The 25,095-nt window shown below is 39.4% G+C and overlaps 1 protein-coding gene across 1 annotated transcript; it reads right to left on the bottom strand.

The window, feature by feature from the left end:
* Nucleotides 1-5,512: 5,512 nt before the first annotated feature.
* Nucleotides 5,513-6,658, bottom strand: LOC140014863 (uncharacterized). Its single transcript, XM_072066490.1, has one exon. The coding sequence runs from the start codon at nt 6,656-6,658 to the stop codon at nt 5,513-5,515; it is 1,146 nt and encodes a 381-aa protein (XP_071922591.1).
* Between the last annotated feature and the right edge of the window lie 18,437 nt (nt 6,659-25,095).

Here is a 25,095-nt window from a genome sequence, read left to right as displayed (position 1 = left end):
TAGCATATAACATTTCATGATATCTCTAGCAAGTACTTTTAACAAGTAGTTCAACTAGCAGGTAAACACGATTCATGCAAGAGACACTCACCTCAAGTGAAGAGTCTAGAATTCCAAACTTTGATCGAGATTGTGCTCTTCACCAACTCCTAAAATCATACAAATAATTCACATAAATTTCCACTTTTGAGTTGGTGAATTTAACTCGAGTCAACTAGCATTTAATTTCACTCAAAAATCCCAAACTAGTATTAATCGTTTTCTCAAAGTGAAATCCACAAATTTCGAGTGAAATTAAATTTTGAAATTTCTTTAAAACCAAAAACTTGCTAAATTCGTCAAATATTCCAATAACCAAGTTAAAACTAGTCGTTGGAATTTCTATAAAATAGAAAGTCCTTAAGTTTGCCAAATTCCATTGACCAACTTGGTTCAAGGATTTTTTTATGAAGGCAAAAACTTGAGTTTTCAAGAAAATTTCCAGATTTGGCATATTTCTCGAAATAGGGCATTTGGTCTAATAAAATTCAAGGTTATTGACTCGAAGTGGACCTAGTAACAAAGGTTAATGCTAGAAAACATTTTCGGGACAATTTAGTCCACATTTAATCGAAATGAAATCCAAACGTCAAAATCATTTCTAATTTCAAACAAAATTTCTGTTTTGGTAGCCTCGTGAAGAATAAAATTTTGGCCCACTTTTGAATGTAAACTCTACTAGATTTTGTCCCCAAATGGAGCTATACACACCCCTTAACTAAACACAAGTCAAATTGGGTTCATGTTAACGTGAAAATTATTCAACATGTCTCATGCAAAGCTGGGAAAATTTTCAAGTGCATTCGATACAAGCAGTCCATTTCCTTTTCAATTTGTCCAAAACTTTTCAACTACCCAAAAGCTACATTTTCCCCCAAACAATACTACACATATTGGTAAACATGTATACAGCCCAAATAGTTCACAAATTTGTCGAAATCAACCCCCAAAAATTCGACCAAAATCTGGAAAATTTCCAGAATTTTCGGGTAGCTCAAAGGGCATTTTTCTCTTTGATTTTTCAATGAAATTTCCCATTGTACCAAAGCTGCATTTTCACCAAAACTACTCTACACATATAGGTGAACATATACATGATTTAAATAGCCCAATAACTTCACAAAATTCAGCTCAAGAATTCGGGTAACAATGGAAGAAAGTCAAGCCTGTTTGTGCGGCTATAGCAGAGCAGAATTTTCTCCTCTTTTTGCTCAACCATTTTCAACTTATAAGTCATACTTTAAGTCCATAACAATCACAACTAACTAGTCTAACCTCCCAACAAGCAATCCAGTTCATTACCTAAGTAAAAATTGCAAAACAACAACCGGTAACCAAACTGGAATTTTGCCTTCCCATTTCGGCCAGCTCTCCATTTTCATTCTTAAATTTTCCAAACATTTACCCACCACAAAACACACATATAAACACATAAAACACCTCTAGCTTCATCAATCATTAGCTTAGAGGTTCAGCAACCCAACAAGTTTCACCAACGCAAGTTAACATTTCATGAACCACAAGCTGCAAAATCTGAAATTTTTGGCTAAGGTGCTAAGCTGGAGTTTGTTACCTTCAAGTGGGTTGTTTACCAGCTAAATGTATTGTCTAGTTCCTCAAGTTGCTCCTAGAACCATAGAGGATCAGCCGGCTCCCTTGCTCTCTGTTTCCCTCTTGGTCTGGCCAGTCACCGCAGCAGCACAGCAGCGACTGGAGATGAAGAGGGCTGGGGTTCTGGGGTTTTTGGTGAGCTTGAGGTGGTTCTGTGGTTGGTGGAAGGAAGAAATAGGAAGCTGGTTTTTCTCCTTCACCCTGGTCCGAACTACCCAGCAGTAGTAGCAGCGGCAGGAGCAGCGAGAGTAGCAGCAGCAACAACGATCCTCTCCTTCCTCTTGCTCGATTTGGACAGCAGCAAGAAGTGGAGGTGGAAGCTGAAAATGGAAGCTTGAAGACTGGGTGTGAGTGGCTGAAGATGAGAGGCTGTTGGAGCTTGAAAGGCAGCGGTTTCTGCTTCTTCTTGCAGCAGAGGAGCGGAAGTTTAGAGGGGTAAGAAAAGGGTGGTAGCTGGTGACAAGATGGGAGGAAAATTGGGGTAGTCTAGGGAGTAGTCTAATTGACTTTTGGGCATGCTAATAACGGTGGGAAAATTTTGAATTGAATCGCGTTTACGCGCGAGAATTTTATCTACTGGTAGGAATTCCCCATTTAACACATCCTTAACTTAGTTGTACATTTTTTTTATAACCTCTACATATCCTACATTTCAACTTAGTGCTACATTGCGCGTCAGTGCGCAAAAATTTACCCTAATGCTTAGTCGAACGCGAACCGTCAAATAAATTTTTAAAAATTCATGTAAATTAAAATATAACATTTTTATAAGTGAAAACATCATTGCTAATATAAATACACATTATTTAATAATTTCAACATTTAAATAATATTTTGATTTTAATTTTCAAAAATTAATGAAATTTTGAGATCCTCACATCCTTCTCCCCTTAAAAGAATTTTGTCCTCAAAATTCTTACCTGTTCAAGTGAATAACTTTGGGTATTGGTCCTTCATGTCCTTCTCTACCTCCCAAGTTGCCTCCTCGACATCGTGATTTCTCCACAAGACTTTGACTAAGGCAATTTTCTTATTTCTCAATTCTTTAAATTCTCGGTCCAAAATCTTAACTGGTCGCTCCTCATAGGTCAAAGACTCGTCTATTTCAACTTCATCTAATTGAATCACATGACTTGGGTCGGGATGATATTTCTTGAGTATAGATACGTGGAAGACATTATAAATCCTACTCATGCTAGAAGGTAAATCCAGCTGATAAGCCACTTTTCCAACTCGTTTAAGAACTTCAAAGGGTCCAATGTACCTCGGCTTTAATTTCTTTCCCTTCTTAGACACTACCCCTCCTTTCATAGATTTCACTTTTAGAAAGACTTTGTCTCCTACTTCAAATTCTAAGTCTTTTCTTCGGTGATCTGCGTAACTCTTTTGCCGACTTTGAGCAGTTTGAAGTCTCTCTTTAACCAGTTTAACTTTCTCATAAGCTTCTTCGATCCATGGAATAGCTGTCGGGTCTAAAGTCCTCTTCTCTCCTACTTCATCCCAATGAATAGGGGATCGACACCTTCTACCATAAAGCGCCTCATATGGTGCCATTGGATTGAAACCTGATAACTGTTATTATAAGCAAACTCTGCCAACGTCATGTACTGACTCCAACTCCCTCCGAAATCTAATATACAGGATCTTAACATGTCCTCTAGTGTTTGTATGGTTCTCTCCGACTGTCCATCTGTTTGTGGATGATATGCAGTGCTCAACTTCAACTTAGTCCCCAAAGTCTCATGAAATTTCTGTCAAAAGCGGGAAACGAATCTAGGATCTCGATCGGAAACTATACTTACAGGAATCCCATGCAATCTCATAATTTCTTCTGTGTACAACTTGGCTAGTTTTTCCAAAGAGTAACTCATTTTCACAGGTAGGAAATGTGCAGATTTAGTAAGCCTATCTACTATCACCCAAACCGCATCATGTCCCCTTTGACTTCTAGGTAAACCCGTCACAAAATCCATGGTAATATACTCCCATTTCCACTCAGGGATTTCTAAAGGTTGTAACAAACCAGAAGGCTTTTGATGTTCTGCCTGAACCTGCTGACACACTAGGCAAGTCTGTACAAATTTCGCCACATCCCTTTTTAAGCCATCCCACCAATAAAGCCCTTTCACATCCTGATGCATCTTGTTAACTCCAGGGTGAATAGTATACTTGGACTGATGTGACTCCTCTAGAATTTCTCTTTTCAAACCCTCTTCACTAGGTACTACTATTCGATCCCTAAATCTCAAAATGCCTTCAGGTCCTAGCTTAAAATCTAGGGTTTCCCCCCTTCTCACTTTCTCCAAATAACCTTGTACTACCGGATCCTTCCCTTGAGCCTCCTTAATTCTTTCTAACAAAGGAGATTTTAAGGATAGATTTCCAAACAAGATTTTCAACTTTTCTAAACGAGGATTCCAACCACTCGCTTCTTTTAACATATCCCATTCTCTCACCATTAGACCTGCTACTTGAGCTCTCCTACTTAGTGCATCTGCAACCACATTTGCTTTCCCAGGGTGATAATTGATTGAACAATCATAATCCTCAAGAAATTCTACCCAACGCCTCTGTCGCAAGTTCAACTCCTTTTGTAAAAACAGATACTTAAGGCTCTTATGGTCTGTGAATACCTCAAATGTTACCCCATACAAGTAATGTCTCCACTTCTTCAAAGCAAAAATAACTGCAGCCAACTCTAGGTCATGGGTCGGGTAATTCATCTCATGAGGTTTTAATTTCCTAGAAGCATAGGCCACAACTTTTCCCTTTTGCATTAGAACACAGCCTAACCCTTCTTTAGAAGCATCGGAATATACTACATACCCATCAACTCCCTCAGGTAGGATTAACACTGGAGCTGTAGTCAATCGCCTCTTCAATTCTTGAAAGCTCTTTTCACATTTAGGGCTCCAAATGAACTTATGATTTTTCTTAGTTAACTCCGTCATTGGCCCAGCAATTTTCGAGAAATCTTTTATAAAACGACGGTAATAACCTGCCAATCCCAAGAAACTTCTAATTTCAGTTGGATTCTCTGGTTGTTTCCACAAAGTAACTGCCTCCACTTTAGTTGGATCCACTGCAATTCCATTCTTAGAAATTCTATGACCCAGAAAAGAAATTTCTTCCAGCCAAAATTCACACTTACTGAACTTAGCGTAAAGCTTGTGTTCCCTCAACACTTGTAAAACTATCTCCAGGTGCTTGGCGTGATCCTCTCGGGTCTTAAAATATACTAGAATATCATCTATGAATACCACAACAAATTGGTCCAGATATTTCTTAAAGATTCTCTGCATTAGATCCATGAAAGCAGCTGGGGCATTGGTTAACCCAAAGGGCATTACCGCAAACTCAAAGTGCCCATATCTAGAATTAAAAGCAGTTTTAGGTATGTCTTCCTTTTTAATTCTCAATTGATAGTATTCTTGTCTCAAATCTAACTTAGAGTACACCACCGATCCTTGCAATTGGTCAAATAATCCATCAATCAAGGGCAAAGGGTATTTATTCTTAATAGTCATCTCATTCAAACCTCGATAGTCAATGCACAATCTCAAACTCTCATCCTTTTTCTTTACAAACAAAATTGGAGCTCCCCACGGTGAGTCACTTTCCTTAATAAAACCTCTTTCTAGTAGGTCCTGCAACTGGATCTTTAATTCTTTCAATTCTGCAGGAGCCATTCTATAAGGAGTCTTAGAAATTGGGGCTACTCCTGGTACCAAATCAATCTTAAATTCTATCTCCCTTTTAGGTGGTAAAGATGTTAATTCTTCAGGGAAGCCATCGGAAAAATCTCGCACGATTGGCACATCTTCTAATTTCACTTGGTCACTAGGGGCGTTAATTAATAAAGCTAAGAAACCGGGGTTCCCTTGTGAAGCATTTTCCTAGCTCGAATCCCTGAAATCAAAACAGACGAAGCTAATCTACCCCTTACATCTAGCTTGAGAGTTGCCTCGCCTGGGATGCAAAATTCCACCACTTTAGCTCTACAATCTAGCTTAGCATGGTGGTAAGACAAAAAGTCCATTCCTATAATCACATCATACCCCTTAAGGTCCAAACTCACCAAGTCAACTAGCATTTTTCGCTCTCCAACCCAAAATTCACACTCCTTATACACTAAACTACTGAGCATGCTCTTATTACCCGTAGAAGTCCTAACTTCCAAATCATAGGGTAATCGTACAGGCTTTACATCAATTCCACACATAAAAGCAGGATTAACAAACGAATGAGTCGCACCGGGATCAATTAAAACCTTAGCTAATCGATGAAAGATTGGAAGTGTACCTTCGACTACCTCCGAAGGGTCAGGTACAGGTTGACTATCTAGGGCACAAACCCTGGCCGGGACCTTTGGCCGACTCCCTCCAGAAGCAGTTTGCCTAGAACTTGTGGCACCTCCTTGGCTTCCCCCATTCTCGGAAATCTTAGGACAATTAGCAATTTGGTGCTCAGCACTCCCACACCTGAGGCACTTGCCCTCCTTTCTCCAGCACTCATTTACGGTATGATTGGCTTTTCCACAGTAACCACAGGTTATCTGAGGGGTTGACACTTGTACACCTTGTGGAGCACTCCTAGAGGGTCCCCTTCCACTTTGACCTCCTCTCACTCCAGATCCTCTCGCCCCAGAGCCTCTAGCTCCAGCACCCCTTGTTAAAGCACCTCTCGATGCAATAGGGATATTCACTACCCCAGTTCCTCTACCCATCTTAGGCGGTGGGGCACTTGTAGAAATTGGGTCTCTGCTACCACTAGGGGCATTCCTTTTCCTAGCAAAGAATGATCTAGATTGGGCTCTAGCTGTCTCAAACCTCTGAGCTTTCTCTACGGCATCACTATACGTGTTAATTTGAGCAGTTGCTAGCCCCTCTTGAATCTCCACATTGAGCCCTTGCACAAATCTCCTAATGCGTCTCCGCTCAGTGGCTAACAGGTCAGGGGCATATCGGGCTAATTTAGTAAAGTTGGTCTCATATTCTGCTACACTCATGGCCCCTTGTTTGCACTTAATAAAGTCATCCTCCCTTTTCTCTTGAACTAGAGGTGGAAGAAATTTGACATTAAACTCACGGGTGAAGTTTGCCCAAGTACTAGGGGTACGGTCTCTATCCTACTTATCCTTAATCAAATTCCACCAAGACCGTGCAGCTCGCTCAAATTGAAATGACGCAAAAGTCACCTTCCGCGTCTCAGTGTAATCCAATGTGGCAAAAATATCAGATATTCTCTCCCACCATCCCTCAGCTATTTCAGGCTCTGGCCCACCTTGAAACTTATGCGGCCCAAACTTCAGGAACCTCTCCAAGGCCCTATCTTCAGTATCTACTTGCCCACCAGGTTGTTGATGCACTGGTCCAGGACCTTGACGGTCCGTCAAACGCTCTAGCACTTCGGTTATCCTATTAATAGCGGTGGCCATTTGATCTCCGCCCCCGTCCTCGGGTCCCCGATTTTGGTTCACTTCCGACTCTCTATCGCCCCCTTGATCACGAATGGGTTCAGCCCGTTTCCCTCGACCTCGACCTTGACTTCGGCCTCGGCCTCTACCACGGGGATCCATACCTAGTTATGCCTAATGCAAGACAAGAAGTAAGTATGTAGAAATTTACGCAAAGTTTAAAGAGCAACGCAGGAAAATTTACATAAAATTGAGAAACAAAGCAGAAAATTATGCCAAATGAAGATCAACTTGAGGGCGATAAAAATAATCACAACTGACACATATATTAACATTCGAAATTCCTACAATTAGCATTTCGTTGAGATTTTACAAAAATATAGCACAAAGGTGCTATAAGGTGCAACCAGTCATTCATAATCAAAAGAAGTGCAACACCACAAAAGCAAGCCATACAGTTACAAAAATACAATGGCCCAAGAGTTAGCACCATCCCAACCAATGTTTACAGATTACAAGTCAAAAGAGGGTTTAACTAAGCCTAGTCCTCAACGGGACCATCAGATGGATTCCCCTCATCAGGATCCTCTTCTGGATCCTCCTCCAAGTCCTCTTCTGGATCCTCCTCAGTACTAGGAGTTACCTCTAAGACCTCGTCCATCACCTCATCCACCAGCATGGTAGCATCCGCTAGTATCCCAGAGGCTCGCTCACGAACCATGTCTCTCATCCTAGCCAGGCTGTCACTCGCTCTCTGCAGCTCCTCACGGTATGCCTCAGCTCTAGCTCTCTCCTCTATCACCCGTCCAGTCAGCTTTGTTACCCTATTCTGCAGATGAGTCACCATGGCACCTAACTCATCCACGTCCTGAATCAGGGCCAGGTTGGAATTTACCAACTGGCGACGCTCATCGTCTATAGCCAGAACCAAGCGATTGGGGTAAGAGAAGGTCAACCTACAGTCACACCTAGGAACCCTGGTGGCGGGCGAGTACTGAACACGAGTTCCACCACCCTGAACTTGATAAAAAATAGGCCTAAGAGGCGGCGCGTGACCATTCACGTGACCGTTACCATTAGCAGCATGTTCGTTCCCATTAGGGTTCTCCATACCTACAAAACAGTCAAAACTTTTAAAGTTAAACCTTAGCATCATTAACTTGATCAATTATCACTTAAAATATATCTAAGTATCTCATTCCTATTTCTAGGAATAAAATACCTAACAATTCTCCCAAATACGTTCTAACTTAATGCTCTGATACCACTTGTGGCGGCCCCACCTCCCCCTAAGGCGAACCAGAGGGTTCGGCGAGTCGCCTGCCAATTCTCGCTGGGACTCACTCACTCAATCATCTAACATCATCAAATATAATTCGTAAATAAACTTTACTTCTCGCATAAGCCAAGTATTTAAACAAACCGTACCATTCAACTTACTCTGTCCAAAAGTACAATTTCAAGCATCAAAGAAAATGTCGAACTTAAAATACTTAAATTCAACTTTATTTACAATTTAAAATTTCTAATCCAGGGCACAGAAGCACCACAGGATTCACATTTTTCCAAAGTACAAAAGTCATCCAAAAGATACTAAAGTTTTCCCAAAGTACAAATACAAAAGTGGACATTCAAAATATAACATTTTTTTTCTAGTTCTCCAAGATTTCATACAATTCAGAACCTGTCAAGGAAAACAAATTGGAAGGGATGAGCCAATAACTCAGTGGTGCCTCGAAACATGCAATTCACATAGGGCAATTTAACAAATACAAATGGACAAGTAAGCAATTAACAATTTAGGAAATCGAAATAACATGAGAAGAAAAGGATACGGGGCTCTAAGGAGCCAAAGTCCACGCGCTTGATCAGGAAATTTTTAGTAGTTAACACTCCGTCAACTTTCACTACCTAACCTCCATGTAGAATATTTTCTACTCTACTTGTCTCCTAGCAACGACTTCTGTGAGGACCCGAAAAATTTCTAGACTTTATTTTATTTAATTGCACACTTTTATACCTTTTCTTGATTAGAAATTCCCCAAATAATTCTATTGAGTAAATATAGTTTTTAGATGATTTTTCTAGTATTGAATAGATTTTGAGAAATTAAGAACATATATCGGACGTGGGACCCACTAGTGCGAAAAGTTCGAAAAAATTCGGCCAATTAGGTTAAGTTTGGGATATTGGGATTTAATTACTAGGTGTTAGGAGATAATTAGGGGTTACCTAAATGGATTAATATTGGAGAGATAAAAGGATATAGATAAACCTAAAAGGTGCTAGGTGGCGCGATTTGATTGGAGGGTGGACTTGGACCAATTTCTTTTACCTTTACTAAACTTAAATTTTGACCAATTTGAGCTTCATTTGTCTTCCTCTTGGCCGAGCTCTTCAAGGGAAAAAAGAAGGAAAAGCTTCAACCTTCAACTTCCATTTCTTGCACAAATCTTGCAATCCGACCGATTAATCTTGAGATTACTCCATAAAAACCCTTAAGTGAGTGGTTGTGAGGTGATTAGTGGAGTTACTTGGAAAGCTAAGAGGACTAGTTGCTCTCTTTCTTGTCTTCCTAAGGTGAGTGGTGAAGGATCCCTTTCCTCCCTCTAAGAATGCTTAAATCATGATTGGTAGTAGTAGAAGATGCACTTTTATGGTTTATATCTTGAGTTTTGGTTGAATTGATGAAATTTTATAATTTTTGGGGATTTTTCTGTTTTCATATGAATATGATTATGTGGTCATGTATGATGATTAAAAATGGTATTTAAAGAAGCTAGAAGGTGGAAAAGGTGGTAAATTGCAAGCAATTTCTGTTTTGGAAGAAAAATTGAAAATTTAGGGTTTTTGGAATTACATTCTGCCCGGTTTTGTAGCTCATAGTTAGAAGCCGAATTGGCCTTGGGTTAAAACATGAAAGTTGTAGGGAATGATATTTTAGAAGTGCCTGTAAAATTTCAGGTCAATCGGAGTAGCGTAGCTTGAGAAAAGATGGAATTACCCTTGCTGCCCTGGTTTTACCCGAATTTGGGAATTGCTTCTGTAATTGGTTATTTTGGCTAGGAATGCTTCCGAATTGGTTGTTGAGGTATTCTGATGAAATGTAGCCCTGTTTCTTAGATTTCATATGATTTTGGAATTTCTGAATTTGGACTTAGGTAGGCTGATTTATGATGTTTGTACTAGAATGCGTTCTGTGAATCTATTTTTGCAGTTCTGGTGTGGTAGATTGCATTTTTGACCTAGTTACACTCGAAACTGGGTTGAGTAACCTTCTGTAATATTGTAGCCCTATCTCTTAGTTTCGAAATGGTGGGTCTTGGACCTTCATCCGATAATCGTAGTGCCATTGGTACCAAAACCGCATAATAACGTCAAAAAACTATTTTTTCCAGGTTAACACTTACTCCATTTCCAGAATTTTTCTGGTTTCCTCTAATGCTTGTGTATGCTTATGGAACCCTATTTTGGTAATCTTTGGCATTGGTTTATGACTCGTTATCAAGTCTCATTGTACTTGTTTGCATATTTTAGGGCGTGATGGTGGTTCACGACGCTCCTTTGACGGAGGTGCATGAAATATCATTTTCAAGCTTGGTGAGTGTACTACTCACTTGTGTGTTACTATATGGCTTTGATACTTGAACTTGATGAGTTAAATGTTATTGCACCATCGATATTGATTGAAGTGAGGGTGTACTTTATCACTCTCACTTATTTCTCATGTTATTGGAATGTTACATGAAATGAAAAGTACTTGACTTGGTGTCGTTTGGACGAGTATCCAACGACCGTGATTGTTACCATTGAGCTCAACCCCATTGGTAGTTGATTGAATCGAGCCGGCGAAGGATTGGTCGTGCCAATTAATGAACCTTGAGAAAAGTTATATGGAATCTTGTAGTATGCGAGACTCTCGATTCCGGTATACTCGAGTAATACCACAGTGCAAGTGTTTGGAGTTCGGGCCCGGTAGAGATATGTTGGATGGAAGGAATGGAAGTAAAGTGGAGTCTACGGTTGGTTACTTTTAAACATTGACGGAGAGTCAATGAGGTTCGATCAAGAATGCAAATGAGGAAAAGGGCTCTTGAGAGCCGCCCGTATCCTTTTATCACCACTTTTGATGTGTGCCTTTGCTTATTTTTGATGAATTGGAATGAAAAGCTTTATGCTTATGTGAATTTTACTGCTTGAGTGGTATTATCTCACTGGGCGTAAGCTCACCCTATTCCTTTTGTTTTCCTTACAGGAAAATAAATACTTTTGGACTGCAATTGATAGTTGGTTGCCAAATTGAGTTAGTTGGACATATCTTTTGTATAGCTCATTGATTGAAACCCTAAATGTACTTTTGGATCCATTTCCCCTTTTTATTTGGCAAACCGTACTTGTATCCACTTTTGAATCACTTTGATATGCCACTTTGGATTGTATCTGCTAAATTTCAACATGTAAATATTTGCTTGATGTTTGGTTGGATTTTGACGTGTCGGTTACTATTCATGGCCGACTCCGGTTTTATTTTTTTTATTTTGACATTTTGATTCGTTTACGCGCGTTTGTAAGTTTCGGAACGCTTTAAATCCCTCTAAACTGAACCGTTAGTCCTGACGAGAGTTGGGCAGGCGGTCCGCCGAACCCTTTGGTTTGTCTTAGGGTGAGGTGGGGCTGTCACAGGTGGTATCAGAGCCTGTTTCGCACGGTCTCTGCGCGGAGTGAGCCTGGACTGAGTGGTGAATAGGTATGAAGGATTAAGTGCTCGTTCAAGCATAAGCTATGAATTGTGAACGTTATAGGCCTTAAATGTTTCGTGTGATATTTGAGGAACATAGAGAGGTACGTCAGGGAGGAATTTCGATTGCAGATAGTTTTCTCTTGGGACTGGCCAGCTCGAGATGTGAATTGTCTTCTTTCGGATTCTTGTGCCCGAGTACGCTAGAGTTGAGGCGTTTTGGGAACCTGAATAGGTATTGTTTGGCCAGAATGATTTCAAGAGATCAATGGACATCTAGTTGGATAGAAAGTAACCTGAGAGACCGGACGGGGTTATTTTAACTGGGTATAGGACGATATATCTCTTGTCTTTTGCTTCGCCCGTATATTGTTACTGCATGCCGTCGGTTTGTGTATTGGTGTATATGAATCATTGCCTGCTTTGATACGTATTTGTGTCGTTGATCATTTGTTTCCCTGATATGTATGTGGTGTATTATGTGTGTATATGCTTATTTGGGTATTTGGTGCCTTAAATTTTGTTATTTTAGTCACCTTATTGTGTTCATTCTTCTGGCGAGGCATGCCTGTTGTGTTTCCAAGCACCATCAGGGATGAAACTTTGACTTGCGGCTCTCTGGTAAAGCTTAGCCGTAGTGCTAGCTTGTTGTGTTTCCAAGCACCACCAGGGCCAATTTCTTGAGCTAAGATCCTCTGGTGAAGTTTAGCCGCTGTGCTAACTTGTTGTGTTATCAAGCACCACCAAGGATGAAATTTTGAACTGAGGTTCTTTGGCGAGGTATAGCCGTTGTGCTAACCTGTTGTGTTGTCCAGCACCGCCATGGACAAAATCTTGCATCTGAGGCTCTGGTGAAGTATAGCTGAGTGCTAGCTTGTTGTGTTTTCAACCACCACCAGGGGTAATTTCTGACCTGAGACATCGTTATGTCCTGGATTGTTTTTCCAAATATCTTGGACTTTAAGTCCGATTTCGAGCCCCTTTTGTATATGTATCCAGTTACTCGTCTAACTATCTATTGGATCAAGATTATTTGATAAGTTGGATTGGAGTACTTTTAGTACTTGATTGTGATGAGTGATTCTTAGTATGTGATTGACCTTTGAGATATTTGATCTGATTAGTATTTGATTATGATAAGCGAGATTGAAATTATTCTTAATACGTGATCGACTTTCGAGAACTATTTTGATCTGATTAGTACAAGGTGGAATCTCGAGGACGACATTCTTTTAAGGAGAGGAGTTTGTGACGCCCCGAGGAAGAAGAAAAGGGAAAAATTTCTGGTGAATAGTGTTTTGTGGAGAATCCGGCTAGAAGCCGTGTAAATTCCTTATATTTTTTTTAAAAATTCCCTTTTCTTTGACAAATATCACTTTATAATGGCCCTACTACTCAATCACCCCACAATAAGTGCCAATGAACCTAGAAAGTAGGGTTTCACTTTTGGTTTCAAGATTAGAGCAAAATTAGGGTTTTCACGATTTTCGCCGGATGAATTTTCGGTACGGAGCAAGGATCAAATTTGGTGATTAAAAATGATTTTTAAGTGAGAAATAATATGTTATTAGAAGCAATGATACAAGGTTAGTGAATAGGAAGTGAAAACCCTAGTACGTGTGTTTTTAAGAAAAAACGGCGCGAACCGGCGGGTACCGCGTACTAGCGATTGAACGCACCACTTGACCACCACTTTCTTACCATACAAGTTCATTACTAATTGAGCAAAATATCTTCCCCCTCATGGCTATCTCTTGGCCGAAAATTGGGACAAAAAATGTAAGGAAAGAAAAAAGAAATTTTGTGGTGGAGGGTGAGCCAAGTGTTGGCAAAGCTTGTGGTCAAGATTCATCCTAATCTCTTGCCTTAATTAACACCATGAGCAGCCTTTCTTCTTCATTTTTTTCTGCTCCTTGGCCGAGAATAGAGAGAGAGAAAGGGAGAGCAAGAGTTGCACCATTTTCTTCTTGATTTGCACCATCCAAGTGAGAAACAAAAATTCTAAACCGATTAAAGTGCGGGTTGTGAGTTGGGAAGCTTGTGGAACTAAGAAATTCCAAAGGAGGTGAAGTATCACTCTTCCAAGCTTTGTTTTTGAGGTATAAAATCTGATCATGGTCCTTGTTCTTCTAATTTTTGGTTTAAGATGTTATCTAGTTCATGTTTTGGTTAGATTACAAGTTATGCAAGTTGATGTGATGATTTTGGATGAGATAGGTAAGTTAGGGTTTGATTAATTTCTGCCTAAACTTGTTGTATGGTTGATAGATATTGTATATAAGATTATATAAGGGGCTTTGGTAGAGTTTGGAACAAGGAATTGAAGAGAGTTTCATTGGAAACCAAAAATTCCAGATTTCTGGAATTTCCTAATTCAGTTCTGCCCGGTTTTGGTACACATAGTTAGAGGCCAAATTAGGCTTGGCATAAAACATGAAAGTTGTATAGAATGGTATTTTATAGGTACCTACAAAATTTCAGCCCAATCGGAGTAACGTAGACTGAAAAAAGGGCAAAATACTCTCGCTGCTCTAGGATGCATTCCAGTGATCCGTTTTGGACAATTCATCCAGTTAATCGTATTTATTCACTATGGTCCGTACTGATTTAGCTATTTTCGAAAACATGAAAGTTTTAGTATTCTGTCTTAGCTTTTAAACGCTTCCAAGAACACCTTAATCGGACCTTGGTAACCTGAGATATAGTCATTTAAAGGTAGTGCGGTTAATTAGCCGACTAGTTGGATTTTGGTTCTGTAAATTGGGAATTTGACTAGGTTTCATTGCAAACTGGACTAAGTGATCTTCATGAAAATTGTAGCCCTATGTCTTAGCTTCGAAATGGTATAAGTTGTGCCACAATCCGATAAGCGTAGCCTCAGATGTGTTCTTTCCGTAACCACACGTCAAATCTGTCTTTTGCTAGGTTACATTTCCGCACTTGTTATCACTTTGATTTTTGTTCTTATGTTGTTATGAGCCTATGAAACAGCTATTTACTTGAATCTATGATATGTATGACTTTGGGATTGGTTGAGGAAAAATAATGAGGCCATAAATGGCTGAAAAATTAGGTAAACACAAGGGGCATGCTGCCAAATTTTCACGAGAAAGATAAACTAGCCTTTGGAGTTCTAGTTCTATATTTGGCAAATTTGACTTGGATACACTGAAAACTAGGTTGAGGTGTCTTCATGAAAGTTGTAACTCTTTGTCTAAATTTCGAGAAACTACCTAGTACATTTTGATCTGATAACCACAGCTCCAGTTATGGGCAAAATCGTGTAACCCGTTTTGTACCATTTTCATTTCCGCGCACGCCCGATGCATTCCTTTACTATTTTTCCGCTTTGATCGTTTTAGTCCTTATTTCCATTTGTGATCTAGGGCTTGGACTTGAGCAAGACAATAATAAATGATGGATGAGGTTCGTGAGTCGTGGTTGGTGAGTGATCCCTCAACTATTTCCAGAGTTACTTTTGAACTAATTCTTGCATTTATTACTCCATTGCATATCATTTGGGTTTGGGTGTGTGCCATGACATAATTTGGCTCCAATGAGTTCCTGGAAAGTCTTGTGCTTAGAACCAATGTCTCCACTACTGTTTACACATTCTTTGGAGCACGATGGCTCCTTACTTTTGTTTCACAGTTACTTGATCTAAACGAGCATTGGATATTTAAGTACAAGAACTTCACTAGCTCTCGTGAGCAATAAATGAACATTTGATTACTGCATCATGACATCATATCAATGCTTTATTGTGAAATATACTTGGCTGTTGATTTTACTGGTCACTCACTGAGTTTCTAGCTCACCCCCTATTATCTTCTTCTCCCCCAGGGATCGAAGTAAAGGAAGAACTTGTATTTGGATCTCTGTGTGGCTGGATGGCGTACATATTGTATAGTTTAGATTTGGTTTTGGTTTATGTACTTTTGGGCCTGTATAAATATTTGGAATTGAATCGGATGTATATCTACATTCTACGCTTAGAACTAGTTTCTGCTTCGCTTATGATATGTAATTTTTGGAGAATCGGATGTGTTATTTGAGTTGTACCTTGTAATTTACTTGAGGAATGTAGTAAGTGAGTGAGTCCCGACGAGAGTTGGGCAGGCGGTCTGCTAAACCCTTTGGTTCGCCTTAGGGGAAGGTGGGGTCATCACATGAGATGCATATTTTTTAATCCTAACACGCATATGCAATAAAGAAAGAATCAAAACTTGCAAGTCATGGAAAACAAAGATGAAACTATAATCCGTAAGTGTACGATGAAACTTGGAAATGTGCAAGTTGCAACAGTAAATAACCGCTTGTTTATTACAAAATTGGTAAAGAGGAAAAAGCCATGTGTATTTACCACTATCACTGCCTCTTTTAACTTATCACTAAACACAGAATACTGTAGATGGTATTACCCCAATCCTTCCCATAATAGGAAGACTATGATTCTTCCCGGAACCAACGTAGTTTAGCCTTCAATTTTATGAGTTTCCAGTTCGGCAATGCTCTTCAGGATTGCAGCCTCTATTGTAGCCATTTACTGGTTTTCCTGGTCTAAAATTTCCTTTGTTCTGTCCGTTGCATGGAGTTCTATCTGCATTCATAGCACCATTTGAGATTGAATTATCAGCATATGAAGACGGTGCACTTACTAAAAGCGCAACAATGCAAAGCAAAAGGATTTTATTGCAAGACTTCACCATCTCGAATGAACAATGAGATGGTCTTTTTGACTTGCAATATCAAAATCCTCTAAGCTTTTCGGGTTCGAGTTGAATGTTGCTCGTGATAGGCTTATATAGTGGTAAAAGGTTAAATTATGTAACGACTTTGCTTGTTTTGTGGAATAATTTGAGAGGGTCAGAATCACATTCTAGAAATAGAAACTAAACATGAAGTATTTGTCACTGGAACCACATCCTTCGTAGGGAATTGAATATGTAGCCTACAATTAGAAAGTTCCTGCATATTTACTATCAGTAACAAAAATTTGTAGAATTTCCTACACATTTACTATCAATAATCAAGATAGCCAAACCCAAAAATTTTACAAACATAATTATTGATTAGACTTAAGTGAGACGAACTTGAGAATTTAAGGTGTACAGGTCTAAAATTAAAAGTTTAAGATACAAAGTGTCCAAAAGTAATATTGAAAGTGCAAAATGAGAAAATGATACAGGTTTAAGAACGCAAAATAGAGTTCGTCCCAGAGCTTTCAAAGAAACATATTGAATTTTAGTTATATCTCTCTGTTAATACAACGCAAATAACCTTCAAGTCACTATTGATCTCTTTTTTTGTAACAATCGTACCAGCATGCAATAAATATCAAAAAGCCAAGAATTAGTCCCAAATGAATCAACAAAAAAGGTATCACTCTCGAGACTAGTCAAATAAGATTTTGGGTAGAAACGATTTACCGTGGTGGATTACGATGTTAACAGACCTCAAGCATAGAGGGCAAAGAGGTCACATCTGTACTCTTATATCTGTTAATCGTATCGAAGCACACAGAGATTTGGAAAATATGAGGTTGTTAGTTTCTGCACTTGAACAATGCCGTGGGTATTAGATCATTCCTTGCCATAATCCAGAACCTTGTTATTTTTCCAAACATACGAGTAGTGCAGCCTTAAATCTTCCTCTGGAGGTCCCGATCAGCAACAAAAATTAGGGCCTTATCTCAGTACAAACGCCAACAAAAAAAAAATCAAAGTATAAGAAAAGAAGTTGCATACAAATTTGTACCAGATCATTGAGACCAAATGACATCGTATTTGTTGTTCATCATTCAAATTGTTAAAATAGAAATGAACAGGAGTAAGAAATAGCAATATACCGAAAAACATGAGTAGTGCAGCCTTAAATCTTCCTCTGGAAGTCCTGATCAGCAACAAAAATTAGGGCCTTATCTGTGACGGCCCCACCTCACCCTAAGGCGAACCAAAGGGTTCGGCGGGTTCGCCTGCCCAACTCTCGCCGGGACTCAGTCACTCACTACAGTTCTCAATTCAATTATAATATAAATCTCAAAAATACATCAAATGTTCCACAAATTCACATATCATAAGTGAAGCAGTACTTCTCAATCACACTTCAAACTAAAACCACAGGAGATGAAAGCAATGCAAATTTCCCGAATAGGACGAAGGTCCTCAGTTCTCACATAATTACAAATACAATCGCAGTCTCAAATATTACACAAGATAAAACTAGACCTTCAACTAAACAGGAGATAATCCAACCAGTCACATGAATAAGTACTACAAGCACTTCCTTCGCCTCGAGCCCTGTGGAGGGGAAATAAAACATTTGGAGGTGAGCTAGAAGTTCAGCGAGTAACCAGTAAAAGCAGTCATCAAATCAGTTTCTCAATAGTTCATTTCAATGATGTCATGAATCAGTAATCAAATATACGTTTATTGCTCTGGTGAGCCAGTGAAACCATTGTAGTTAAACATCCAACGCTCAAATCGATTAGTTAACAGTGAAACAGTGATAGGGAGCTCTTTGGTGCTCCAAATGAACAGTAAACAATGGTGGAGACGTTGGTTCTAAGCACAAGACTTCCCAAGAATTCAGTGAAGCCAAATCATGTCATGAATTCACATGCAAGCACACATGATATGCAATCGAGTAAATAATGCAAGAAACAATTCATAAGTAGCTTTGTAAATAGTTTAGAGTCACTCACCAACACGGCTCACGATCCATCATAGACAGTTCCTCGATCAAGTCCAAGCTCTTCAACTCAAACTCAAAGCAACCAAACACTCTCAAAGATCAGACAGCATTTCCCCTTATTTTCTTTATTTTTCCAACCTACAAACATTCAGCAAATCCATAACCATCAACCACAATTGCACATATACTTTATAGGCTATTACACACTCGTAATAAGGGTCATAATACCCCCTTCAATCTTAACCAATTAATCAACCATAAGAAAGCCCCAAATCAAAACCCTAAAACCGGAATTTCCTCACAAACCTGAAATTTTTCGCAAACAATTGTATCTAACGTATACAAGCTCCATTTTATACCACAACAAGCTATCATTTCATGGCCAACGAACCATAATCATATAAAATCAGAAAATTCCCCAATAAATCAGAAATTGGACCAACTCCACTTAAATTCATGAAACCAACCACAAAATAGCATCTTTAACCTTTACAATCCACCAATATACCATTATTAGAACAAAGAGGGAATGTTTCAAGCAACTTACCTCATAACTCAAGAAAGATAGCAACTTATAGCTTCCCTTTCAAAGATCACTCCACCAAAAGCTTTACACCTCCTAAACACACACTTGTATGGAGTGGTTTCCAAAACCATCGGTGAAATCCCAAGATGTAAGCAAGAAATGGAAGAATGAAGTTGGAGTTTTCTTTCTCTCTTCTCTCCCTCTTGAAGCTCGACCCGGCCAAGGAAAGAAATTAAGATATTTTCAGCCAAAAGCAAGATAAGAATGAAGAAAACTGCCAGTCAAACCTGGCTGCCGACCATGCCACGTCACAATCCGGCCGATTTCTGGCCGGATTCAAGGCAGTAAAGATTTGATTTTTTTTTTCAAATGAGCCAACCAATCCGGCCAAGTATCTGGCCAGAAACTGGTCGGATATGCGGCCAGATTCTGCAAAAATTCTGGTCGCCAGATCATTTTTTCCTTTTCTTTTCTTTCGGGCGTCACAAACTCCCCTCCTTAAAAGAATGTCGTCCTCGACATTCCAACTTGTACTAATCAAGTCAAGATATCCCTCAAAAGTCACTCAAGCATTCCAAGTAAGCACTATGAGCCAAACAAAACTCACTTGGCTGATTTTCGGTCCTACAAGAAATCACTTATAGTTCAAACAATACCCACAGTCCGGCATCCTAAACTTTAAGCCTAAGATACACTACAGAGATCTGAAACCTAAGCTTCGATACCACCTATGACGGCCCCACCTCACCCTAAGGTGAACCAAAGGGTTCGGCGGGTTCGTCTCCCCAACTCTCGCCGGGATTCAGTCACTCACTGCTGTCCTCAATTCAATTACAATATAAATCTCAAATATACATCAAATGTTTCACAAATTCACATATCATAAGTGAAGCAGTACTTCTCAATCACACTTCAAACTAAAACCTCAGGAGATGAAAGCAATGCAAATTTCCCGAATAGGACGAAGGTCCTCAGTTCTCACATAATTACAAATACAATCGCAGTCTCAAATATTACACAAGATAAAACTAGACCTTCAACTGAATAGGAGATAATCCAACCAGTCACATGAATAAGTACTACATGCACTTCCTTAGCCTCGAGCCCTGCGGAGGGGAAATAAAACATTTTGGGGGTGAACTAGAAGATCAGCGAGTAACCAGTAAAAGCAGTCATCAAATCAGTTTCTCAATATTTCATTTCAATGATGTCATGAATCTGTAATCAAATATACGTTTATTGCTCTTGTGAGCCAGTGAAATCATTGTAGTTAAACATCCAACGCTCAAATCGATCAGTTAACAGTGAAACAGTGATAGGGAGCTCTTTTGTGCTCCAAATGAACAGTAAACAGTGGTGGAGACGTTGCTTCTATGCACATGATTTCCGAAGAATTCATTGAAACCAAATCATGTCATGAACTCACATGCAAGCACACATGATATGCAATCGAATAAATAATGCAAGAAACAGTTCATAAGTAGCTTTGGAAATAGTTTGGAGTCACTCACCAACACGGCTCACGATCCATCATAGACAGTTCCTCGATCAAGTCCAAGCCCTTCAACTCAAACTCAAAGCAACCAAATACTCTCAAAGATCAGACAACATTTCCCCTTATTTTCTTTATTTTTCCAACCTACAAACATTCAGCAAATCCTTAACCATCAACCACAATTGCACATATACTTTATAGGCTATTAAACACTCGTAATAAGGGTCATAATACCCCCTTCAATCTTAACCAATTAACCAACCATAAGAAAGTCCCAAATCAAAACCCTAAAACTGGAATTTTCGCACAAACCAGAAATTTTTTGCAAACAATCGTATCCAATGTATACAAGCTCCATTTTATACCACAACAAGCTATCATTTCATGGCCAACGAACCATAATCATATAAAATCAGAAAATTCCCCAATAAATCAGAAATTGGACCAACTCCACTTAAATTCATGAAACCAACCACAAAATAGCATCTTTAACCTTTACAATCCACCAATACACCATTATTAGAACAAAGAGGGAATGTTCCAAGCAATTTACCTCATAACTCAAGAAAGCTAGCAACTTATATTTTCCCTTTCAAAGATCACTCCACCAAAAGCTTTAGACCTCTTAAACACACACTTGTACGAAGTGGTTTCCAAAACCATCGGTGAAATCTCAAGATGTTAGCAAGAAATGGAAGAATGAAGTTGGAGTTTTCTTTCTCTCTTCTCTCCCTCTTGAAGCTCGGCCAGGCCAAGGAAAGAAATGAAGATATTTTCAGCCAAAAGCAAGATAAGAATGAAGAAAACAGCCAGTCAAACCTGGCTGCCGACCATGCCACGTCACAATCCGGCCGGTTTCTGGCCAGATTCAAGGCAGTGGAGATTTGATTTTTTTTTTTCAAATGAGCCAACCAATCCGGCCAAGTATCCGGCCAGAAACTGGCCGGATATGCGGCTGGATTTTGCAAAAATTCTGGTCACCAGAAAATTTTTCCCTTTTCTTTTCTTTCGGGTTTCACAAACTCCGCTCCCTAAAAGAATGTCGTCCTTGATATTCCAACCTGTACTAATCAAGTCAAGATATCCCTCAAAAGTCACTCAAGCATTCCAAGCAAGGACTAAGAGTCAAACAAAACCCACTTGGCTGATTTTCAGTCCTACAAGAAATCACTTATAGTTCAAACCATACCCATAGTCTGACATCCTAAACTTTAAGCCTAGGATACACTACAGAGATCTAAACCCTAAGCTCTGATACCACCTATGACGGCCCCACCTCACCCTAAGGCGAACCAAAGGATTCGGCGGGTCCGCCTGTCCAACTCTCGCCGGGACTCAGTCACTTACTACAGTCCTCAATTCAATTACAATATAAATCTCAAATATACATCAAATGTTCCACAAATTCACATATCATAAGTGAATCAGTACTTCTCAATCACACTTCAAACTAAAACCTCAGGAGATGAAAGCAATGCAAATTTCCCGCATAGGACGAAGGTCCTCAGTTCTCACATAATTACAAATACAATCGCAGTCTCAAATATTACACAAGATAAAACTAGACCTTCAACTGAATAGGAGATAATCCAACCAATCACATGAATAAGTACTACAAGCACTTCCTCGCCTCGAGCCCTGTGGAGGGGAAATAAAACATTTAGGGCTCAGGAGTAACCAGTAAAAGCAGTCATCAAATCAGTTTCTCAATAGTTTATTTCCATGATGTCATGAATCAGTAATCAAATATACATTTATTGCTCTTGTGAGCCAGTGAAATCATTGTAGTTAAACATCCAACGCTCAAATCGATCAGTTAACAGTGAAACAGTGATAGGGAGCTCTTTGGTGCTCCAAATGAACAGTAAACAGTGGTGGAGATGTTGGTTCTAAGTACAAGACTTCCCAAGAACTCATTGAAACCAAATCATGTCGTGAACTCACATGCAAGCACACATGATATGCAATCGAATAAATAATGCAAGAAACAGTTCATAAGTAGCTTTGGAAATAGTTTGGAGTCACTCACCAACACGGCTCACGATCCATCATAGACAGTTCCTCGATCAAGTCCAAGCCCTTCAACTCAAACTCAAAGCAACCAAATACTCTCAAAGATCGGACAGCATTTCCCCTTATTTTCTTTATTTTTCCAACCTACAAACATTCAGCAAATCCTTAACCATCAACCACAATTGCACATATACTTTATAGGCTATTACACACTCGTAATAAGGGTCATAATACCCCCTTCAATCTTAACCAATTAACCAACCATAAGAAAGCCCTAAATCAAAACTCTAAAACCGGAATTTCCGCACAAATCAGAAATTTTTCGCAAACAATCGTATCCAACGTATACAGGCTCCATTTTATACCACAACAAGCTATCATTTCATGGCCAACGAACCATAACCACATAAAATCAGAAAATTCCCCAATAAATCAGAAATTGGACCAACTCCACTTAAATTCATGAAACCAACCACAAAATAGCATTTTTAACCTTTACAATCCACCAATATACCATTATTAGAACAAAGAGGGAATGTTCCAAGCAATTTACCTCATAACTCAAGAAAGCTCACAACTTATAGCTTCCCTTTCAAAGATCACTCCACCAAAAGCTTTACACCACCTAAACACACACTTGTATAGAGTGGTTTCCAAAATCATCGGTGAAATCTCAAGATGTAAGCAAGAAATGGAAAAATGAAGTTGGAATTTTCTTTCTCTCTTCTCTCCTTCTTGAAGCTCGGCCAGGCCAAGGAAAGAAACGAAGATATTTTCAGCCAAAAGCAAGATAAGAATGAAGAAAACAGCCAGTCAAACCTGGCTGCCGACCATGCCACGTCACAATCCGGCCGGTTTCTGGCCGGATTCCATGCCGGATTCAAGGCAGTGAAGATTTGATTTTTTTTCAAATGAGCCAACCAATCCGGCCAAGTATCCGGCCAGAAACTGGCCGGATATGCGGCTGGATTTTGCAAAAATTCTGGTCACCAGAAAATTTTTCCCTTTTCTTTTCTTTCGGGTTTCACAAACTCCGCTCCCTAAAAGAATGTCGTCCTTGATATTCCAACCTGTACTAATCAAGTCAAGATATCCCTCAAAAGTCACTCAAGCATTCCAAGCAAGGACTAAGAGTCAAACAAAACCCACTTGGCTGATTTTCAGTCCTACAAGAAATCACTTATAGTTCAAACCATACCCATAGTCTGACATCCTAAACTTTAAGCCTAGGATACACTACAGAGATCTAAAACCTAAGCTCTGATACCACCTATGACGGCCCCACCTCACCCTAAGGCGAACCAAAGGATTCGGCGGGTCCGCCTGTCCAACTCTCGCCGGGACTCAGTCACTTACTACAGTCCTCAATTCAATTACAATATAAATCTCAAATATACATCAAATGTTCCACAAATTCACATATCATAAGTGAATCAGTACTTCTCAATCACACTTCAAACTAAAACCTCAGGAGATGAAAGCAATGCAAATTTCCCGCATAGGACGAAGGTCCTCAGTTCTCACATAATTACAAATACAATCGCAGTCTCAAATATTACACAAGATAAAACTAGACCTTCAACTGAATAGGAGATAATCCAACCAATCACATGAATAAGTACTACAAGCACTTCCTCGCCTCGAGCCCTGTGGAGGGGAAATAAAACATTTAGGGCTCAGGAGTAACCAGTAAAAGCAGTCATCAAATCAGTTTCTCAATAGTTTATTTCCATGATGTCATGAATCAGTAATCAAATATACATTTATTGCTCTTGTGAGCCAGTGAAATCATTGTAGTTAAACATCCAACGCTCAAATCGATCAGTTAACAGTGAAACAGTGATAGGGAGCTCTTTGGTGCTCCAAATGAACAGTAAACAGTGGTGGAGATGTTGGTTCTAAGTACAAGACTTCCCAAGAACTCATTGAAACCAAATCATGTCGTGAACTCACATGCAAGCACACATGATATGCAATCGAATAAATAATGCAAGAAACAGTTCATAAGTAGCTTTGGAAATAGTTTGGAGTCACTCACCAACACGGCTCACGATCCATCATAGACAGTTCCTCGATCAAGTCCAAGCCCTTCAACTCAAACTCAAAGCAACCAAATACTCTCAAAGATCGGACAGCATTTCCCCTTATTTTCTTTATTTTTCCAACCTACAAACATTCAGCAAATCCTTAACCATCAACCACAATTGCACATATACTTTATAGGCTATTACACACTCGTAATAAGGGTCATAATACCCCCTTCAATCTTAACCAATTAACCAACCATAAGAAAGCCCTAAATCAAAACTCTAAAACCGGAATTTCCGCACAAATCAGAAATTTTTCGCAAACAATCGTATCCAACGTATACAGGCTCCATTTTATACCACAACAAGCTATCATTTCATGGCCAACGAACCATAACCACATAAAATCAGAAAATTCCCCAATAAATCAGAAATTGGACCAACTCCACTTAAATTCATGAAACCAACCACAAAATAGCATTTTTAACCTTTACAATCCACCAATATACCATTATTAGAACAAAGAGGGAATGTTCC

The sequence above is a fragment of the Coffea arabica genome, chromosome 9e (genome assembly GCF_036785885.1).
Source record: "Coffea arabica cultivar ET-39 chromosome 9e, Coffea Arabica ET-39 HiFi, whole genome shotgun sequence".
NCBI classification, from domain to species: Eukaryota; Viridiplantae; Streptophyta; class Magnoliopsida; order Gentianales; family Rubiaceae; genus Coffea; species Coffea arabica.
Note: the sequence above shows the minus strand (reverse complement) of the source record. Positions and strands in the feature narration are given on the sequence as shown.

What these genes read in the sequence shown, in the direction of transcription:
- LOC140014863 (XM_072066490.1), bottom strand. Translation starts at nt 6,658, where the DNA reads ATGAGTGTAGCAGAATATGAGACCAACTTTACTAAATTAGCCCGATAT.